Raw genomic sequence first — 14,277 nt, 5'->3', positions numbered from 1 at the left:
ACAAAAGTGACAACGAGTCAAAATGGGTTTGCAAATGTTTTTGCTCTTCATTTCCTGATTGCCTAAAATGATCATCCAAAAAAATTCTTGATTTTCTCATTAGACTACAATACGTGTTCAAAAATTACAATGCTCACCGATTGAGATCACTTACTTGTAGAATCTAATTTATTTTTAATTTTTATTTTTAAAAAAAATGCAAAAATGATTGAGAATATTGTATCTAGTTTGCTTGTACCATACTTGCAACAATATGTTGATAATTTTGATCGGAAGAATTTAAATATTGCTGTATTGAAAGGTGTTGCTTCTTTGAATGATATTAAATTGAAGGAGTATGCTTTGGATAATATTTCGGATTCAATACCTTTTTATATTTCTTTTAGTCACATATCCCTTCTTGAATTTGATGTTCCCTATACAAGTTTAAATGCTAAATCTGTTGTTTGTAGATTGAAGGATGTATATATTGTTCTTCGTCCGAAGATGAGAAGACCATTTGTTGAAGAAGAGGAAAAACAAAGGCAACGAGATTTAAAAAAACACGTATTGGATCAATTTGAAAAACAAGAAGCTGCCAAAGCAGAAAAGGCAGCAGCTAGTACAGGTGATGAAAAAACAGAAGAAGGATTTTTCGACAAGTTGATAGAAACAGTTTTAAATAATTTAAAGATTAAAATTGAGAATATTCATATCCGATATCAAGATGATAATAACTGTGTTGGTGGATTTTATTTAGAGAGTATGGAAGTAAATTCTACAAATGAAAACTTTGAAACTAAATTTCAGAAAAATTTAGGAGAATTAACTTATAAATTATTGACCATGTCCAAGCTGGCGATATATTTGAATCCTTGGACAGAGAAAGAAGATTTTGTAAATACATGTATAGAAAAGAAAGTTTGCGATAGAGACATAATACAGAGCATTATCAAAGCCAATGACAGAGTGTACTTGTTGGAACCAGTAGACGGATTTTTGAAGCTTACTATGCAAAAGCTCTCCGCTTCAGGGATAGATTTTACAAGACCAGTTTTTAATTTTGATTTTCACTTTGTGCATGATATTCAGATGTGTTTGAGTCAGAATCAGTATAATTCCATTTTTAAAATTGTGGAATATATTACAAATTATTCAATCCAAAGCCAATACCGACATTTTAGACCTGAGAAATTTGACCCCATTTCTTATTGGAAGTATGCCCTCAAATGTGTTAATTTTCAGAGACAAATGGACAAGAAAAAGCAACATTATGAAAATATTTTGAGCTTACATTGTAAAGAATACGTCAAGCTTTACAAAACTCATGTAAAAGTTCCGTGGGTAACCAAGCAAAAGCTCAGCCCAGATGAAGAGAAGAGATTAGCTGAGCTGGAAGATCAAAGAACACTGCAGGAAGTTCTGTTCTTCAGAAAGTGTGCACATAAGGAAATTAATCAGGAAGCAAAGAATTTCGAAGAGCATAAAAAGAAATCAAGCTGGTTCTCGAAAGATAAACTACAAGCAAAGGCTATTGAGCTTTCTGATAAGGTGAAAGAAGAACTGTACAAATCTATAGGTTATGAAGAGAAACCCGTTGAAATACCTGATGACTATGTAAAGGTTAGAGTCCACGTAGATTTGGCCAAGGTAGCATTTAGGGTCTATCACGAAAGAAATGATTTACTAGAACTTGAAGTAGATAGATTCGTATCAGATATTCAAATTTTACCTCACAAAGCATTCAAAGTTTGTTCTTCTATGGGTAATTTAACATTATTCGATAGATTCAAGCAAACTCTTTATCCTGAAATTATTACAAAATCTAAAAGGTACAATGAAACTTCCTCTAACCTTCTTTCTTTGTACATTGAGAAGCGATCTACTTTGGAGAAAAAGAATGAAGAGAGTGATATTTATTTGACGGTAGCTCTTAATCAAATCGATATTGTAGTTAACTTTGAATTTTTCCAAAGAATACTTTCATTCTTATACTTTGACAATGTCAATATCAAACGCTTAGAAAAAGAAGCCAAGAGGCATATCAAGAAAGTATCTAAATTGGCCAAAAAGGAGATTAAGGAAGTTCTTATGCAAGATGACACCACTGTGGATCTAACCTTCGATATCAAGGCTCCACAAATCATCATTCCTTGGAATCCAACAGATCCTGACAGTAGATTCCTTTTACTTGATTTTGGATTGCTCAAACTGCGTAAAGATACTAGCATAGCTTCCAGAGAAAAGTTCGATATCAATCTGGAAAATATGGAAATTGTTGTTCCTAAAGATATTAATGCTATTGGATATCTGACAGACCAACAACAAATTACTACATATGATGTTATTTTAGAAAAGACCTCACTGGCAGCAAGTGCTATTAAACACAAAGAAGAAACCGTGGAAGAAAAAGTTCAACTCTTGCTTGATATTCCAAAGATTAACTTTATTCTTTCCAAAGAGAGTATGCTTGCTGTTTCAAAGTTGACACAATTAGTAGCAGAATTCAAACAAAACCCAACTGGTACAAAGGAGAAAATTAACGACTTGAAAATTATGGGAACTCTACAAGTCAATCATGAAGATAATGAATTTGTGCCTTACTTCGTAGAAGTGAGCAGTACTAAGAAGATATTTATTTATACAGAAGATACAAGACTTCTTCATGTTATTATACATTTGAACAAGCATACCAAAGTACACAAATCAGACACTATAGAAAATACATTTATATTGGAACTTCCACAAAAGAAGGGTTATCAAACGAAATTTATTCAATTCAAATGTTCATCTCTGGATGAAACAGAAAATTGGATCACAACCCTAAGAATGTTTATTTACTCATTCGATACAAGCTTCTTTATTGATGATATTACTGATATTTTGAAAGAAGCAAGCTTTTCTGACGATGAAGATGATGAGGAGGAAGAAAAACAAGGTGTACTCATAGCCATAAGATTCAAGTTGAATTCATTCATACTGACTCTTTCTCATCAAAGTTTCAACTTGGCTTCTATTCACTTTTCCCATCTGAACGCTTATTTCCGACAGTACCACAATCTGGATACCAACATTCAATTATTCCTTCACTCTATGAACGTAAAATCAGAAATTTTGCAAGATAGAGAATTTTACATTATCAAATCAATAGAAGATGAAAACAATCCAGAAGAACACTTGGTCAATGTTTCATTCACCAGATCTACAGATCCTACCTCTTTAATTTATGATCCTTCTTCTCAAATGTTACTCAAAATCGAGTTCAAGAGCTTACAATGTTTTGTTGAGCCCTCCATTCTCTCTACTTTTATTGACTACGGTTACGACTTGCAAGATATTATCGATCAAATATCAGCCTTTAACAAGATTAATTATTATTCTTATGTTCCTGATGAGGATGAAGTAGATGCTGGTCAACAGTTTAGTGAAATAGCCAAAATGCTATTGGATGGTAATCAAGAAAGTTGCAAACTTCTTACAACATCAATTACAGCTGGAGAGTCCAATGTATTTATCCTAAGCAATGGTATAACCATAGCCCAATTATTAATCAATGCTGGTACCACTATATCATGCCTAATTGATTTAGATAGCGTTGCGATTTCTGGAAGTTTAAGAAATATCCAACTGTTGGATCTTAGTGAACCTACATCTCTTTACAAGGAAATTCTTGGCCTCTATGATCAGACCAAAGGTTCTGTGGTCACTCTGAATTACAAATATGTTTTCTCCAGTGCATCTGCCTCTGAACTTTTCGCTGAGAAAGAAGGTGATAGAGATTTGATACAAAGAGGAGCAATCAATTATCGACAATTTTTATCTATGGATACCAGTGCCATTAAATATGTGCACATTCAAAGATTCTACCACAAAGCACAGAACTACATATCAGGCCCTCTGTTAAATGCTTTGAAAAGAGAAAGTACTAGAAACAAGTTAGCTGAAGTTGGCCTAAAGGGAAAGGATATAATTAGTAAGAGAATCATTAACAACCAAATTAAGCTAAATATCAAAATAACAAGTCCTGTGGTGATTTTCCCATCCAACTTTCAATCTAAAGACCACTTCCTTGCTCATTTGGGAAATTTGGTTGTAGAAAACTTTTTAGAAGGAAATTCAGATACTCCCATCGATCATGTTAGTGTATTGTTGAACGATATCATGCTAGAATTTATTTCAGATGCATCGAACGATCACGAAAAAATTGTTTCTGATATTTTCATCAAAGTTGATGTCAAAAAACCAATTATTACTCCTTTCACCAAAACAAAAGACAATAATGAGTTTGATATAACCAAGGAAGTGGTATTTGTTGATTTTTCAGAAATTAACTTTAATCTTACACACAGACAGTATCAAATCATTTTTGACTTCATTAATGGTAATATCAGAGATGGTATGAGAGATGTTAATGAGGAGAGAAAATTCTACAAATCTATTGGAACATTGGTTACTAGAAGAAAAAAGAAAGATCTCCTTTTGAAGAGGGTTTCTTCAGAAAAGACAATTGAAAAATTTTCTTCTAATATTATTATAACAGATGTTTATGTTACGGCTCCAAATATTTCACTTTTAATTTTAAAGAGTAATGGTTCAAACTTTGCTAAACTATCTGTATCAAACTTTCAACTTAATAACAAGATTGATATCAATGATTGTATCCACATGAATATGACTTTGGGATCTATCATTGCATCTGATATGAGACAAGATACAACCAACGTATTTAGTAATTTTATTGAATTCTCGGATCCAAATGGTTGTTTTTCTATGATTTATGAGAATGACAAAACAAACTTGGTAGAAACTGTAAACCTAAAGCTCAGCAACCCTAAACTAGTAATTATTCCAGAGTTATTACTAGATTTTAGACACTTCTTCTCGGATACCAAATATTTCCAAAATGACAGATTAGCTGAACTACTGATGGTTGGAACAAATATTGACGATATTTCCCAATATGAAGTTGTTTTGGAAGAAAATAATAAGTTACTTAAACCATCCTCTTCATCACTGCTTTTGAAGGGTGACTTTGGAACGCCACAACTAGTAATACCTGAAGCTTCAAGCGATGTCAACAGTAGACTTCTTGTTCTTAAATTCAGCAGTTCTATTGACTTTAAATCCACTGAAGGAGGTCTCTCTGAGAAGGGCATTTTCAAAATATCAGGATTGAGTATTTTGGTTGAGCATGGAAATAGAACCCTTCCTCTTGTAGATAGTACTGATGTAGATATAGACATTATGAGAATTTCCAGTCAAGAAGATAAGGAAGAACGAATAATCAAAGTTTTATTATTGAGGGGTGGTAATACCAGACTTTCCTACTTTGATGTTAAAATGTTTTATAATATTGCACAACAATTCAAGAGACAAATGGAAAAACCATCCATTTTAGTTGAAGAAGACATTACCCAAATAATTGAGCAGTGTGCTCTTGCAGAAGCAAAACCTAAATCTATAATTGCAAAAGACTTTAAGGAAATGATCAGTGATGAGCTTCTTCCAAAGATGCTCGTTAACAAGATTATTGTAGATTTAAAGTCTATTAGTATATTGGTTGTGGATGACCTGAGTGGTTTTGACATTCCAATTGTGAAACTGCAGTTGGGAGGATTTAAGTTAAACTCACTTATCAAGTCTTTGGGACCACAGGATAATCATATTTCTGCCTATTTAGAATTCCTTGCCTATGGTGATTGTTACAATTTTAAGAATGCAGAATGGGAACCAATAATTGAAAAGAACAAAATTCCAATCCATTGCGTATATCAAAACCAAAAGGAATCACCAAACCACATCGTTCAAATTGAATGTGAAGATGTTATCAACCTAAATATAACATATTCTGCTTTGGAAACTGTGGTGAGCACTGCCAAAGCATGGATCAAAGAGCTTGAACAAGACACTGTAAAACAGAAGGAGTTGGCAGTTACCTTTGAACCATTTAATATAATCAACAAATCTGGCTTGAAAGCCTCTTTCAAGATTACCAACGAAGTTACTGCTCTTGAGCAAGATCAGGAAATCCATTTCTCTTTCCCTCCTTCCTATTCTGATAGAAACCAATATTTAGATCTTAATATTGAAGGAACAATCATAAAGGTTCTTGCTAACAAAGATGGAATCCACGGATATTCAATACTGGTATCTAACAAAGAATTTGGACAATTGGAACATCATGTATTTATTGAAATCAAAGACAAGAACAAGAGAAAAACTATTATTGTACACAGTGGATGTAAGATTAGAAACAAGACTGATAGAGTTTGGCAATTAGGTTGTTTCATTGGTGAACAAGTCGTTTCTCTTGGGGTCCTCTCTCCATTTAAATCCATTTATTTACCAACTAATTTGGTTGTTGAAAATGCTACTCTCACTCTAAGACCTTGCAAGGATCTCAACAGTGAACATAGTGAGTACAAGTGGTCAAGAAATGATCCTCTTCTTTATTCCATTTCTACACTTCGTAAATCCCATGCAAAGACCATTATTACTCAGAACAAACACGCAACAAATAAGAAAGACCACTTTTATTGCATTTTGAACTCTAAATCCAGTCATAATAAGATGACTAAGATTAATATTATACCACCACTTGCAATTCAAAATGTACTTCAAGAAGATTTGCAGTTTGCACTCTTTGGTTCTTCCACTAAGGATGAAAATATCAAAATTGCTAAATATAATGGATTCATTAAGAAAGGTGATACACATTTTGTTTACAAGATTGATATGCAAAAACCTAAACTATGGATTCAAACCATTATTCAAGGATGGCAAACCAAGGATATTAATTTAATTTATTCAAACTCCAGTACAGAACAAGAAGACATATCTCTCAATTTTTCCAATTTTTACACTACAGGAAGAATTTTGAATCTCAAATATGATGTTACAAGTACTTCCAATACCTATTTGAAAATTGTTGTACACTGTCCTTATTTGATCATGAATTACACTGACTTTTCAATAGAGGTTGAGGATTCATCAAAAGAAAATTGTTTACTTGGTTGTAAAACAACCGTAAATAATAAGGAATCTCTAATGTTTAATTATACAGATGAAAAATCTCTAATATTTAGCAAGAAGGTTGTCCTTAAAACAAGTGATGGATTTTCATCACCACCATTTTCTATCGATTCTGTTGGTGCATCCTCTGAGGTGGTGTTACAGCATGCTTCTGATAAAAGCAAAGTACCACTCAAATTGGGAACATTTGTAACGTTGGCTAATGAAAAGTACGAGAGAACAAAGGTAGTAATCATTACACCAAGATATTTACTTGTGAATGGACTGTATTCAAAAGACAACAAATCATTGGAAATTGAAGCTAAACAATTTGGGGATGAGACTCACATTTATTCAATTCAACAAACAAAACCATGCCACTTCTATTGGACAATGAATGCTGAAGAGATGGAAACTATCAAAGTTGACAATCCACTTTTAATGCACTTCTACAGAAAGAAGACTCCTATGATATGTGTTCGATTAAAGACAGGAGATGTATTATCAGAGTGGTCAACACCATTTACTATTGATACACTTGGTGAAATTCCATTAATAGTTAATGGTAACTTTATAACTGCAAAAATTACTGAAACAAATGGCTGTGTTCATGTACATTTCACAAGGGCAGCTTTACCCCCTTACTTTATAGTGAACAAGACAACACACTCTATATCTGTATCACAAGTTTACACTGGCGAGTACATTTCAATTAGTCCTAACCAAACTATTCCTTATACTGCACCAGATATCAAATCCAAACATTCTATTCATGTTACCCTTGCTGATAAGTACAAGCTAGGTGCCATTGATATCGACAAGGTAAAGAAGAGTAAGATAATTACGATCAGCCAACTTAAAAAGAAGGTATTAATTCGCTTGACTACCTACAGAGGTTACACAAGAGTTATCAGTATTTTAGAGAAATTTTCAGAACAAGAAGTTCTTCCAGAAATAGAAAATGAAGAAGAAGAGTCCCAAACTGATTTGATTCAATCCTTTGTTTTTTTGAAAGGAATTGGAATATCTATCATTAACCATCTCCAGAAAGAACTTCTTTACATGCTAGCCGAAAGTTTATCATTTAACTTTAATGTGACCGATAAGAACAAACAGTTTTTGGAATTCAAGATGAATAGACTTAGTATTGATAATCAAATGGAAAATTGCACATTCCCAATACTTTTAACAAATGCCAACAAACTTGGATTAAGAGATTTCCTTCACTTTAGTATGATTATAGATACCAAAGAAAAAGATTTTGATTACATTCCATATCTTTCATTATTGATGCAAGAGGCTAAGCTTTCTGTTGACTTTAGATTTGCCCATGAAGTATTTGAAATGGTTAAATCCCTGAAAGGAAAGAAGGTTAATAATGAAAAACAAATCGTTCTTTCTAAAATAGATACTAGTGCAGAATCTGAAATCGATGAAATCATACCTGATTTTGACCACAATATTTACTCAAATCCTCAAAGTGATAGAATGATCTATTTTGAATACTTTGAATTGCATCCAATCAAGGTCGATTTAAGCTTTGTCTTCAATGAAATTTCTACAGAATCAGATTCTGATCTTTCAATTTTGCTGAGAACATTAGGAGCAAGATTGAGTATGAATGTCGACGAAGCTCCAATCAGACTAAATGCTTTAATTCTAAACCATCCTCCTCTAACTTCTAGATTCCAACTCATGGAAAATGTGAAATCTCATTACACAAGATATGCTATTCAGGAAATGTTTGCAATACTCGGCAGCTTTGATATTTTAGGCAATCCTATTGGTCTATTCAACGATATAGATAAGGGTGTCTACGATCTTTTCTATGAACCTATGGAAGGAATTACTAAATCTCCAAAAGATTTTACACTAGGACTGGCCAAGGGAACTACTTCTTTCTTCAAGCATTCAATTCATGGCACTTTTAATACAGCATCAAAGGTAACCGAATCAATTAGTAATGGTATTAGTCTTTTGACTATGGATGAAGACTATCAAGTTAAGAGAAAGGAGGCCAATCATTTGAGCAAGAGACCTAAACACATTGGTGAAGGAATTCTATCAGGTGCACAATCACTTTCTCTCGGTTTATTTGAAGCAGGTACTGGTATTTTTACTAAACCAATCGAAGGTGCAAGCAAGGAAGGTGTTTCAGGTTTTTTCAAAGGCATTGGAAAAGGAATAATTGGAATTCCAGTTAAGCCTGTAACTGGTGTTTTAGATTTCGTCTACAAAACAAGTGAAGGTCTCAAAAACACAACCCAATATTTCGATAGAGATGCCAATGTTACCAGAAAGAGATTCCCAAGATATGTTGGTGCAGATAAGAAATTAAACCCGTACGACCAGAATCTTGCTTTCGGAAATTATGTGTACAATTTGATTAGAAAAGATCCATCATTTGGAGAAACCACCTATGTGAAACATTTCTTCACAAACACTCCTGCAATCATTCTCGTTGGTGATAAACACTTATTTAAAGTTGAATGTACTGAAGGCGATAAGGTTTATTCTGTTGGAAATCCACCTCCAACAGAAGTAATTATGGAAAATATTAAGATTGTTTGGTCCTATGACAGTAAGAGTATTTTCCAAGTCAAACCTGGAGAGAAGGAAAGTGTAGTAATAAGGGTTGTCAGTTCAGGATCTTGGTTCAGTTTCGGTAATCAATATGAGGATATTGTGTTGAATGTTGACAGTACTCACGAATTGATATCAGTGCTACACAAAATGAACAAATAAAAGCTATTATACTTTAATAGTTGCGAGTTCTTTCAAAATTTGATTAAAGTTTGGTACATAGTTGAATGAAGGATCTTGTAAATCTTCACCTCTGTATCTTATGTAATTCTCAATTCTTTGTTGAGTAATAAAATCGGCTAGTTTTTCAACGGCACCAAGATATTTCCTAGCAAGAATTTCCAAAAATACAATCCTAGTTCCCTTCTTATACTCTTGTAAAAGTTTGTCCAATACCTCAAAGAAGTACACAACTCTCTTTCTGCCTGTTGTTGACAAGTAACGAAGGACAATTTTAGAGAAATATTTGATACTATGTGGTTGAACCTTGGCGATGAGTTGCATGTGGTTCAAAAGTTGGATGAGAATGTTAGTATGTCTTTGATACAAAGAAACTCTACAAAGTCTATAATAAAACAGTTCTGGTCTAACATCTGAATAGAAGGCAATCTTTCCTGATTCTTCAAACTTGAAATCATCATTATAAAGATCAACTAAGTCTCTATCAGTAAATGCTCCAACCTTTTCATCATCCTCTGCTTCTGTAATGTTAAGGATAATATCATCCTCTGCTTCATCATCCAACATAACGTAATCATTTGTACTATCTGAAATAATATTCTTTTCAATCAATGCCTTGTAGTGTACGAAAATTTGTTCAAGTTGTTCCTTAGATCTAGTAGCTGCCAACAAATACGATAAAATTGCAAAATCTAAATAAAGAGGATCGCCTGATTTTTCACGTAATTTTTGATCTTCCAAAAATCTTTGGAATACATCCCATACCATGTCATCTTTTTTAAGTCTAAAGTAACCTCTCATCAAGGCAGTATAATGCTTTGATGATGTAAGCAAACCTTTAACTTTGAATAATTGATACATCTTTTCAGCTTCTGGCATAAGTCCCATTCTAGAGTATGATGACAATGTTGTAAAGTATAAGGTTAAATCTGGTTCCACTTTAAGCTCCTTCATATCCTTAATTGCTCGTTGTAAAAGTTGTGGTAAATTCTTTTTACCTGCTGATGAAATAATAGCGTTGAAGAAAATTTGATCCAATTTAATCTTTGGATGTTTGATAAAGTTTTCATAGAGCATTATGGCTTCTTGAATTCTGTCAGCATCAATAAAACCTTGAATAACCAAACAACAAGTATAACTTGTAATTTGACTCAAAGGATCTTGTTCAAAAGCTTTAGCAATAGAAAGAGCCTTTTCAGGGCTTCCTATCTTAAAGTAGAGTGAAATCATCTTGTGATATGTAACACGGTCAGGACGAATCTTGGAATCTGTTCCAACTGATGCTTGATTAATAGCATTAAATAATTGGATGGCAATTTTGTATTGTTGAGTGTCTATGAGATTTGTGAGGAGTTTGTTAAAGAAGGCAGTATCTGCTGACTCAATTTCTCTTGTCATTTGAAGAATTCTTTGCAACTTTTCACCATTTGAATAGGTGCTCTTAAGAATTAAGTCCAAGAGAAGTGTGTGAGTTCTAATGTTTGGTTTGGTAGCTTCATTTTGGTTCATTTCCGAAAGAAGTTTGTTGACCAATTCCATATCAGTAAATGGTGGTTTAGCATATTGTAATAAAAGACAATTGTAACATTCAACTGTGTGATATTCACTGAATAGACTTTCATCAGATTGTTTCAATGCTCTGAATAAAGCATATGTATACTTTGACTTTAATCTAGCAAGTGTATGGAATAATGCTGTAGAAATCATGACTTCATTATAGTGCTGATTTAATGGCATCAATGATCTAAACTTTTCATACTGTTCTCTATTATATGAGATATTCTTTGGTAACTTGATGATTGGTTCAATTGATTCTGTTCCATTTTCTAATTTAACCTTTTCAGCTTTCACGGAAAGTAAAAAGACAGTTACACATTGGTCTTCATCCTTACATAAACTAAGAAGTTGAATAAAGAATGAATGTTCCATAGTAATCTTTAAATGATTCAAAAGTAAATCAAAGTAAAAGTATACTGTTGTGATAGGAATATTCTTTTGAGAACATCTCATCAAATACAAAAGAATTCTCTTTCCGAGTTTTTGCTTCGATTTTTGGTCATTAATAATATTATCCAATCTTGCTTTTTTTTCCAAATTCAATTCTTGGAATTTCTCTTTCTTATGTTGTTTACTAATGAATTTGTTATTGGCTGGAGCTCCACTCTGTTTTTGAGGAGGACGATTTGATTGAACCTTTTTTTCGTCCACAACAATAGCAGCTGCTTGATGATTAAAACGTGATTGAATAGCACTATTGGCCATCATATTAAACACCGCTTTACTTCCGTTAGTGGTGGAGAGAGTAACTGGTAATGTTGATGATGAAATAGAGTGGAGCTTTTTCAACATTTTTTTTCAATTCATTCAATATTGATAGGAAGAGGGTAATAATATTAATTGATGAAGATTTTAATTTAAAATTGACTTGTGGAAAATTTGACCGAGTTGCTTGTTCAGCCATAATTGATTGTTAATAATAATAAGAGTACTTTCTTCCAGACAACATGATAGCAGGACAACTTGACCTTTTTCATCAAAAGACAATAATTTTTTTCAAGCCTTCAACCCAAAGATTCACCATCATAAAATTATTCCCTTCTCTTCAATCTCGAATTGTATTCATATCGAAATAAACTTCTCGAATATTTATATCTGTGAAGAGGAAATCAAGCCAAGATCATTGAAGAATTATTAATAATATTAATTAAATTAAAAACCTTTGATTCTTTACAACATTCTTTTGAAGAAAAAAAATGCAATCGTCATCAGATTTACTCTCTGCCATTTCTCTGCTCGAACAATCAAAGGAAGGATGGGGTCCTATTCACCCAGCTTCCTCTTCTGTTGAACAATCTAAATCAGAAATTTTGTCTTTGCCAACAAATTTATTTCACATTATTCCTAGTAAAATAAGTATTGGTAAAATTGCTGATTGGACAAGCGAACAATCGGCTCCAACAACAAGTACAACAACTCACTCAGTTGCTGCTGCTATTGCCAATGTAACTGGTGCTAATGACGACTTTAACTTGGTCGTTTCAAACACTCAAAGTCAAAGAAAATCCTACACCAACTATAATCAAAACAAGAGAAGACCTACTACACAATCACAACCTCCAAAGGCTGCTTACAACCAAGAACAAAACAAGCAAAACAAACAAAAGAAAAAGAAGGCCACACTTAGCTATTATCAAAAAACCAAGACACAAAACTACAAACCTTCCATCAAGGTTAAGAAGAGCTGGGTCTTGATTGATAAATTCTTATTCGGTACATTGAAGAAGGCTACAACAGAACCATTGGAAAGTGGTAAAGGATACAAGACACCTGAACCAATTGATCGTCATATTTGTGGTAGTTTGGGATACTATGACAAGAAGTTTGACAGAGCTTCTGCCAAACAACCACTCACTTTGGAAAAACCACAAAAACTTAATGGTTATATTCTTCAACCACCAGCTTCATCAGAAGATCCACTTCTTAACAATAAGACTGCTCCAGAAGCCAACGTTTTTGCCACTGATGATGCTATTGCTACACTTATGGCTGCTTCTAAATCCGAACTTCCTTGGGATATGGCTGTTCGTGTCAGTGAAGGAAAGATTTATTTGGATATGAGAAAATTGGAAGGTCGTAACATTAACTTGTGGCACTCTGTTTCTGAAACATCATCAAATCCTCCATCAGTAGATGAAAAGAATGTTCAATCCATCAACTCTGCATTCTCATTGAGTAAGGAAGCTACTCTCGTCAATGCTTACCTCCAAAAACAAGCTTTCAAGGAAGATGAAGTTAAGAAATTGGGTAACGAAGCTGTTCCATTCTCAACTGGTGTCTTTAACTTGGCTTACAAGTATCGTGAATTCAAATTAAGTGACTCAATTAACCTTCTCGTAAGATGTGAAATCAATGGTTTGTCTAAGGAAACTTCAGGTGATGAAGAAATGTCATTGAAGGTTTTGAATGAATATTTCCCAGCAGAACAAAATCAATATCACAATGTTGCTGATTGGAAGACTTCAATGGAATCCCAAAAGACCTCAATCATCATGGCTGAATTTAAGAACAACTCTGCCAAAATGGCTAAGTGGACTGCTCAAGCCCTTTTGAGCTCAAGCAAGCAATTCAAGCTCGGTTTCGTTTCAAGACAATCACCAAAGGCTACAAAGACTCACCTTATTTTGGGCACTGAAAAATACAGACCAGAAGACTTTGCTGATCAACTTCAACTCCATTTGTACAACATGTGGGGTGTTGTTAAACTCATAATCGAATATGTTCAAAGATATCTCCAAGAAAACAATAAGCAAGATTGCGAATTTGTCTTGTTGAAGCATCCAAACAGAGACAGATTAGATTTATACGAAATACCTGAAGGTGATGATGCTGATGATGATGAATCAGCTGTTGCCTCCAGTGAAGACGAAGACGATACCTCAACCATTGCTGATGAAGCAGAAACTTTATAAATTATTAATTTACTAATTTGTAAGCAAATCTTGGCGTATTTCCTTAATTGGATTG

General features: G+C 33.4%; 3 protein-coding genes across 3 annotated transcripts; 2 read left to right on the top strand and 1 right to left on the bottom strand.

Moving 5' to 3' along the window:
- Window positions 1-204: 204 nt before the first annotated feature.
- On the top strand, window positions 205-9,753 carry NAEGRDRAFT_80298 (uncharacterized protein; the record flags this gene model as incomplete). The annotated part of the gene is made up of 2 exons (XM_002675368.1): window positions 205-8,382; window positions 8,518-9,753. The coding sequence occupies 2 exons, from the start codon at window positions 205-207 to the stop codon at window positions 9,733-9,735; spliced, it is 9,396 nt and encodes a 3,131-aa protein (XP_002675414.1). The 3' UTR covers window positions 9,736-9,753.
- Window positions 9,742-12,102, bottom strand: NAEGRDRAFT_50270 (uncharacterized protein; the record flags this gene model as incomplete). The annotated part of the gene is made up of 1 exon (XM_002675280.1): window positions 9,742-12,102. The coding sequence occupies one exon, from the start codon at window positions 12,100-12,102 to the stop codon at window positions 9,742-9,744; it is 2,361 nt and encodes a 786-aa protein (XP_002675326.1).
- A 404-nt stretch (window positions 12,103-12,506) lies between these two features.
- On the top strand, window positions 12,507-14,238 carry NAEGRDRAFT_80297 (uncharacterized protein; the record flags this gene model as incomplete). Its single annotated transcript, XM_002675367.1, has 1 exon — window positions 12,507-14,238. The coding sequence occupies one exon, from the start codon at window positions 12,507-12,509 to the stop codon at window positions 14,220-14,222; it is 1,716 nt and encodes a 571-aa protein (XP_002675413.1). The 3' UTR covers window positions 14,223-14,238.
- Window positions 14,239-14,277: the final 39 nt, after the last annotated feature.

Source organism: Naegleria gruberi (genome assembly GCF_000004985.1).
Source record: "Naegleria gruberi genomic scaffold NAEGRscaffold_34, whole genome shotgun sequence".
Lineage (NCBI taxonomy): Eukaryota > Heterolobosea > Eutetramitea > Acrasida > Naegleriidae > Naegleria > Naegleria gruberi.
Note: the sequence above shows the minus strand (reverse complement) of the source record. Positions and strands in the feature narration are given on the sequence as shown.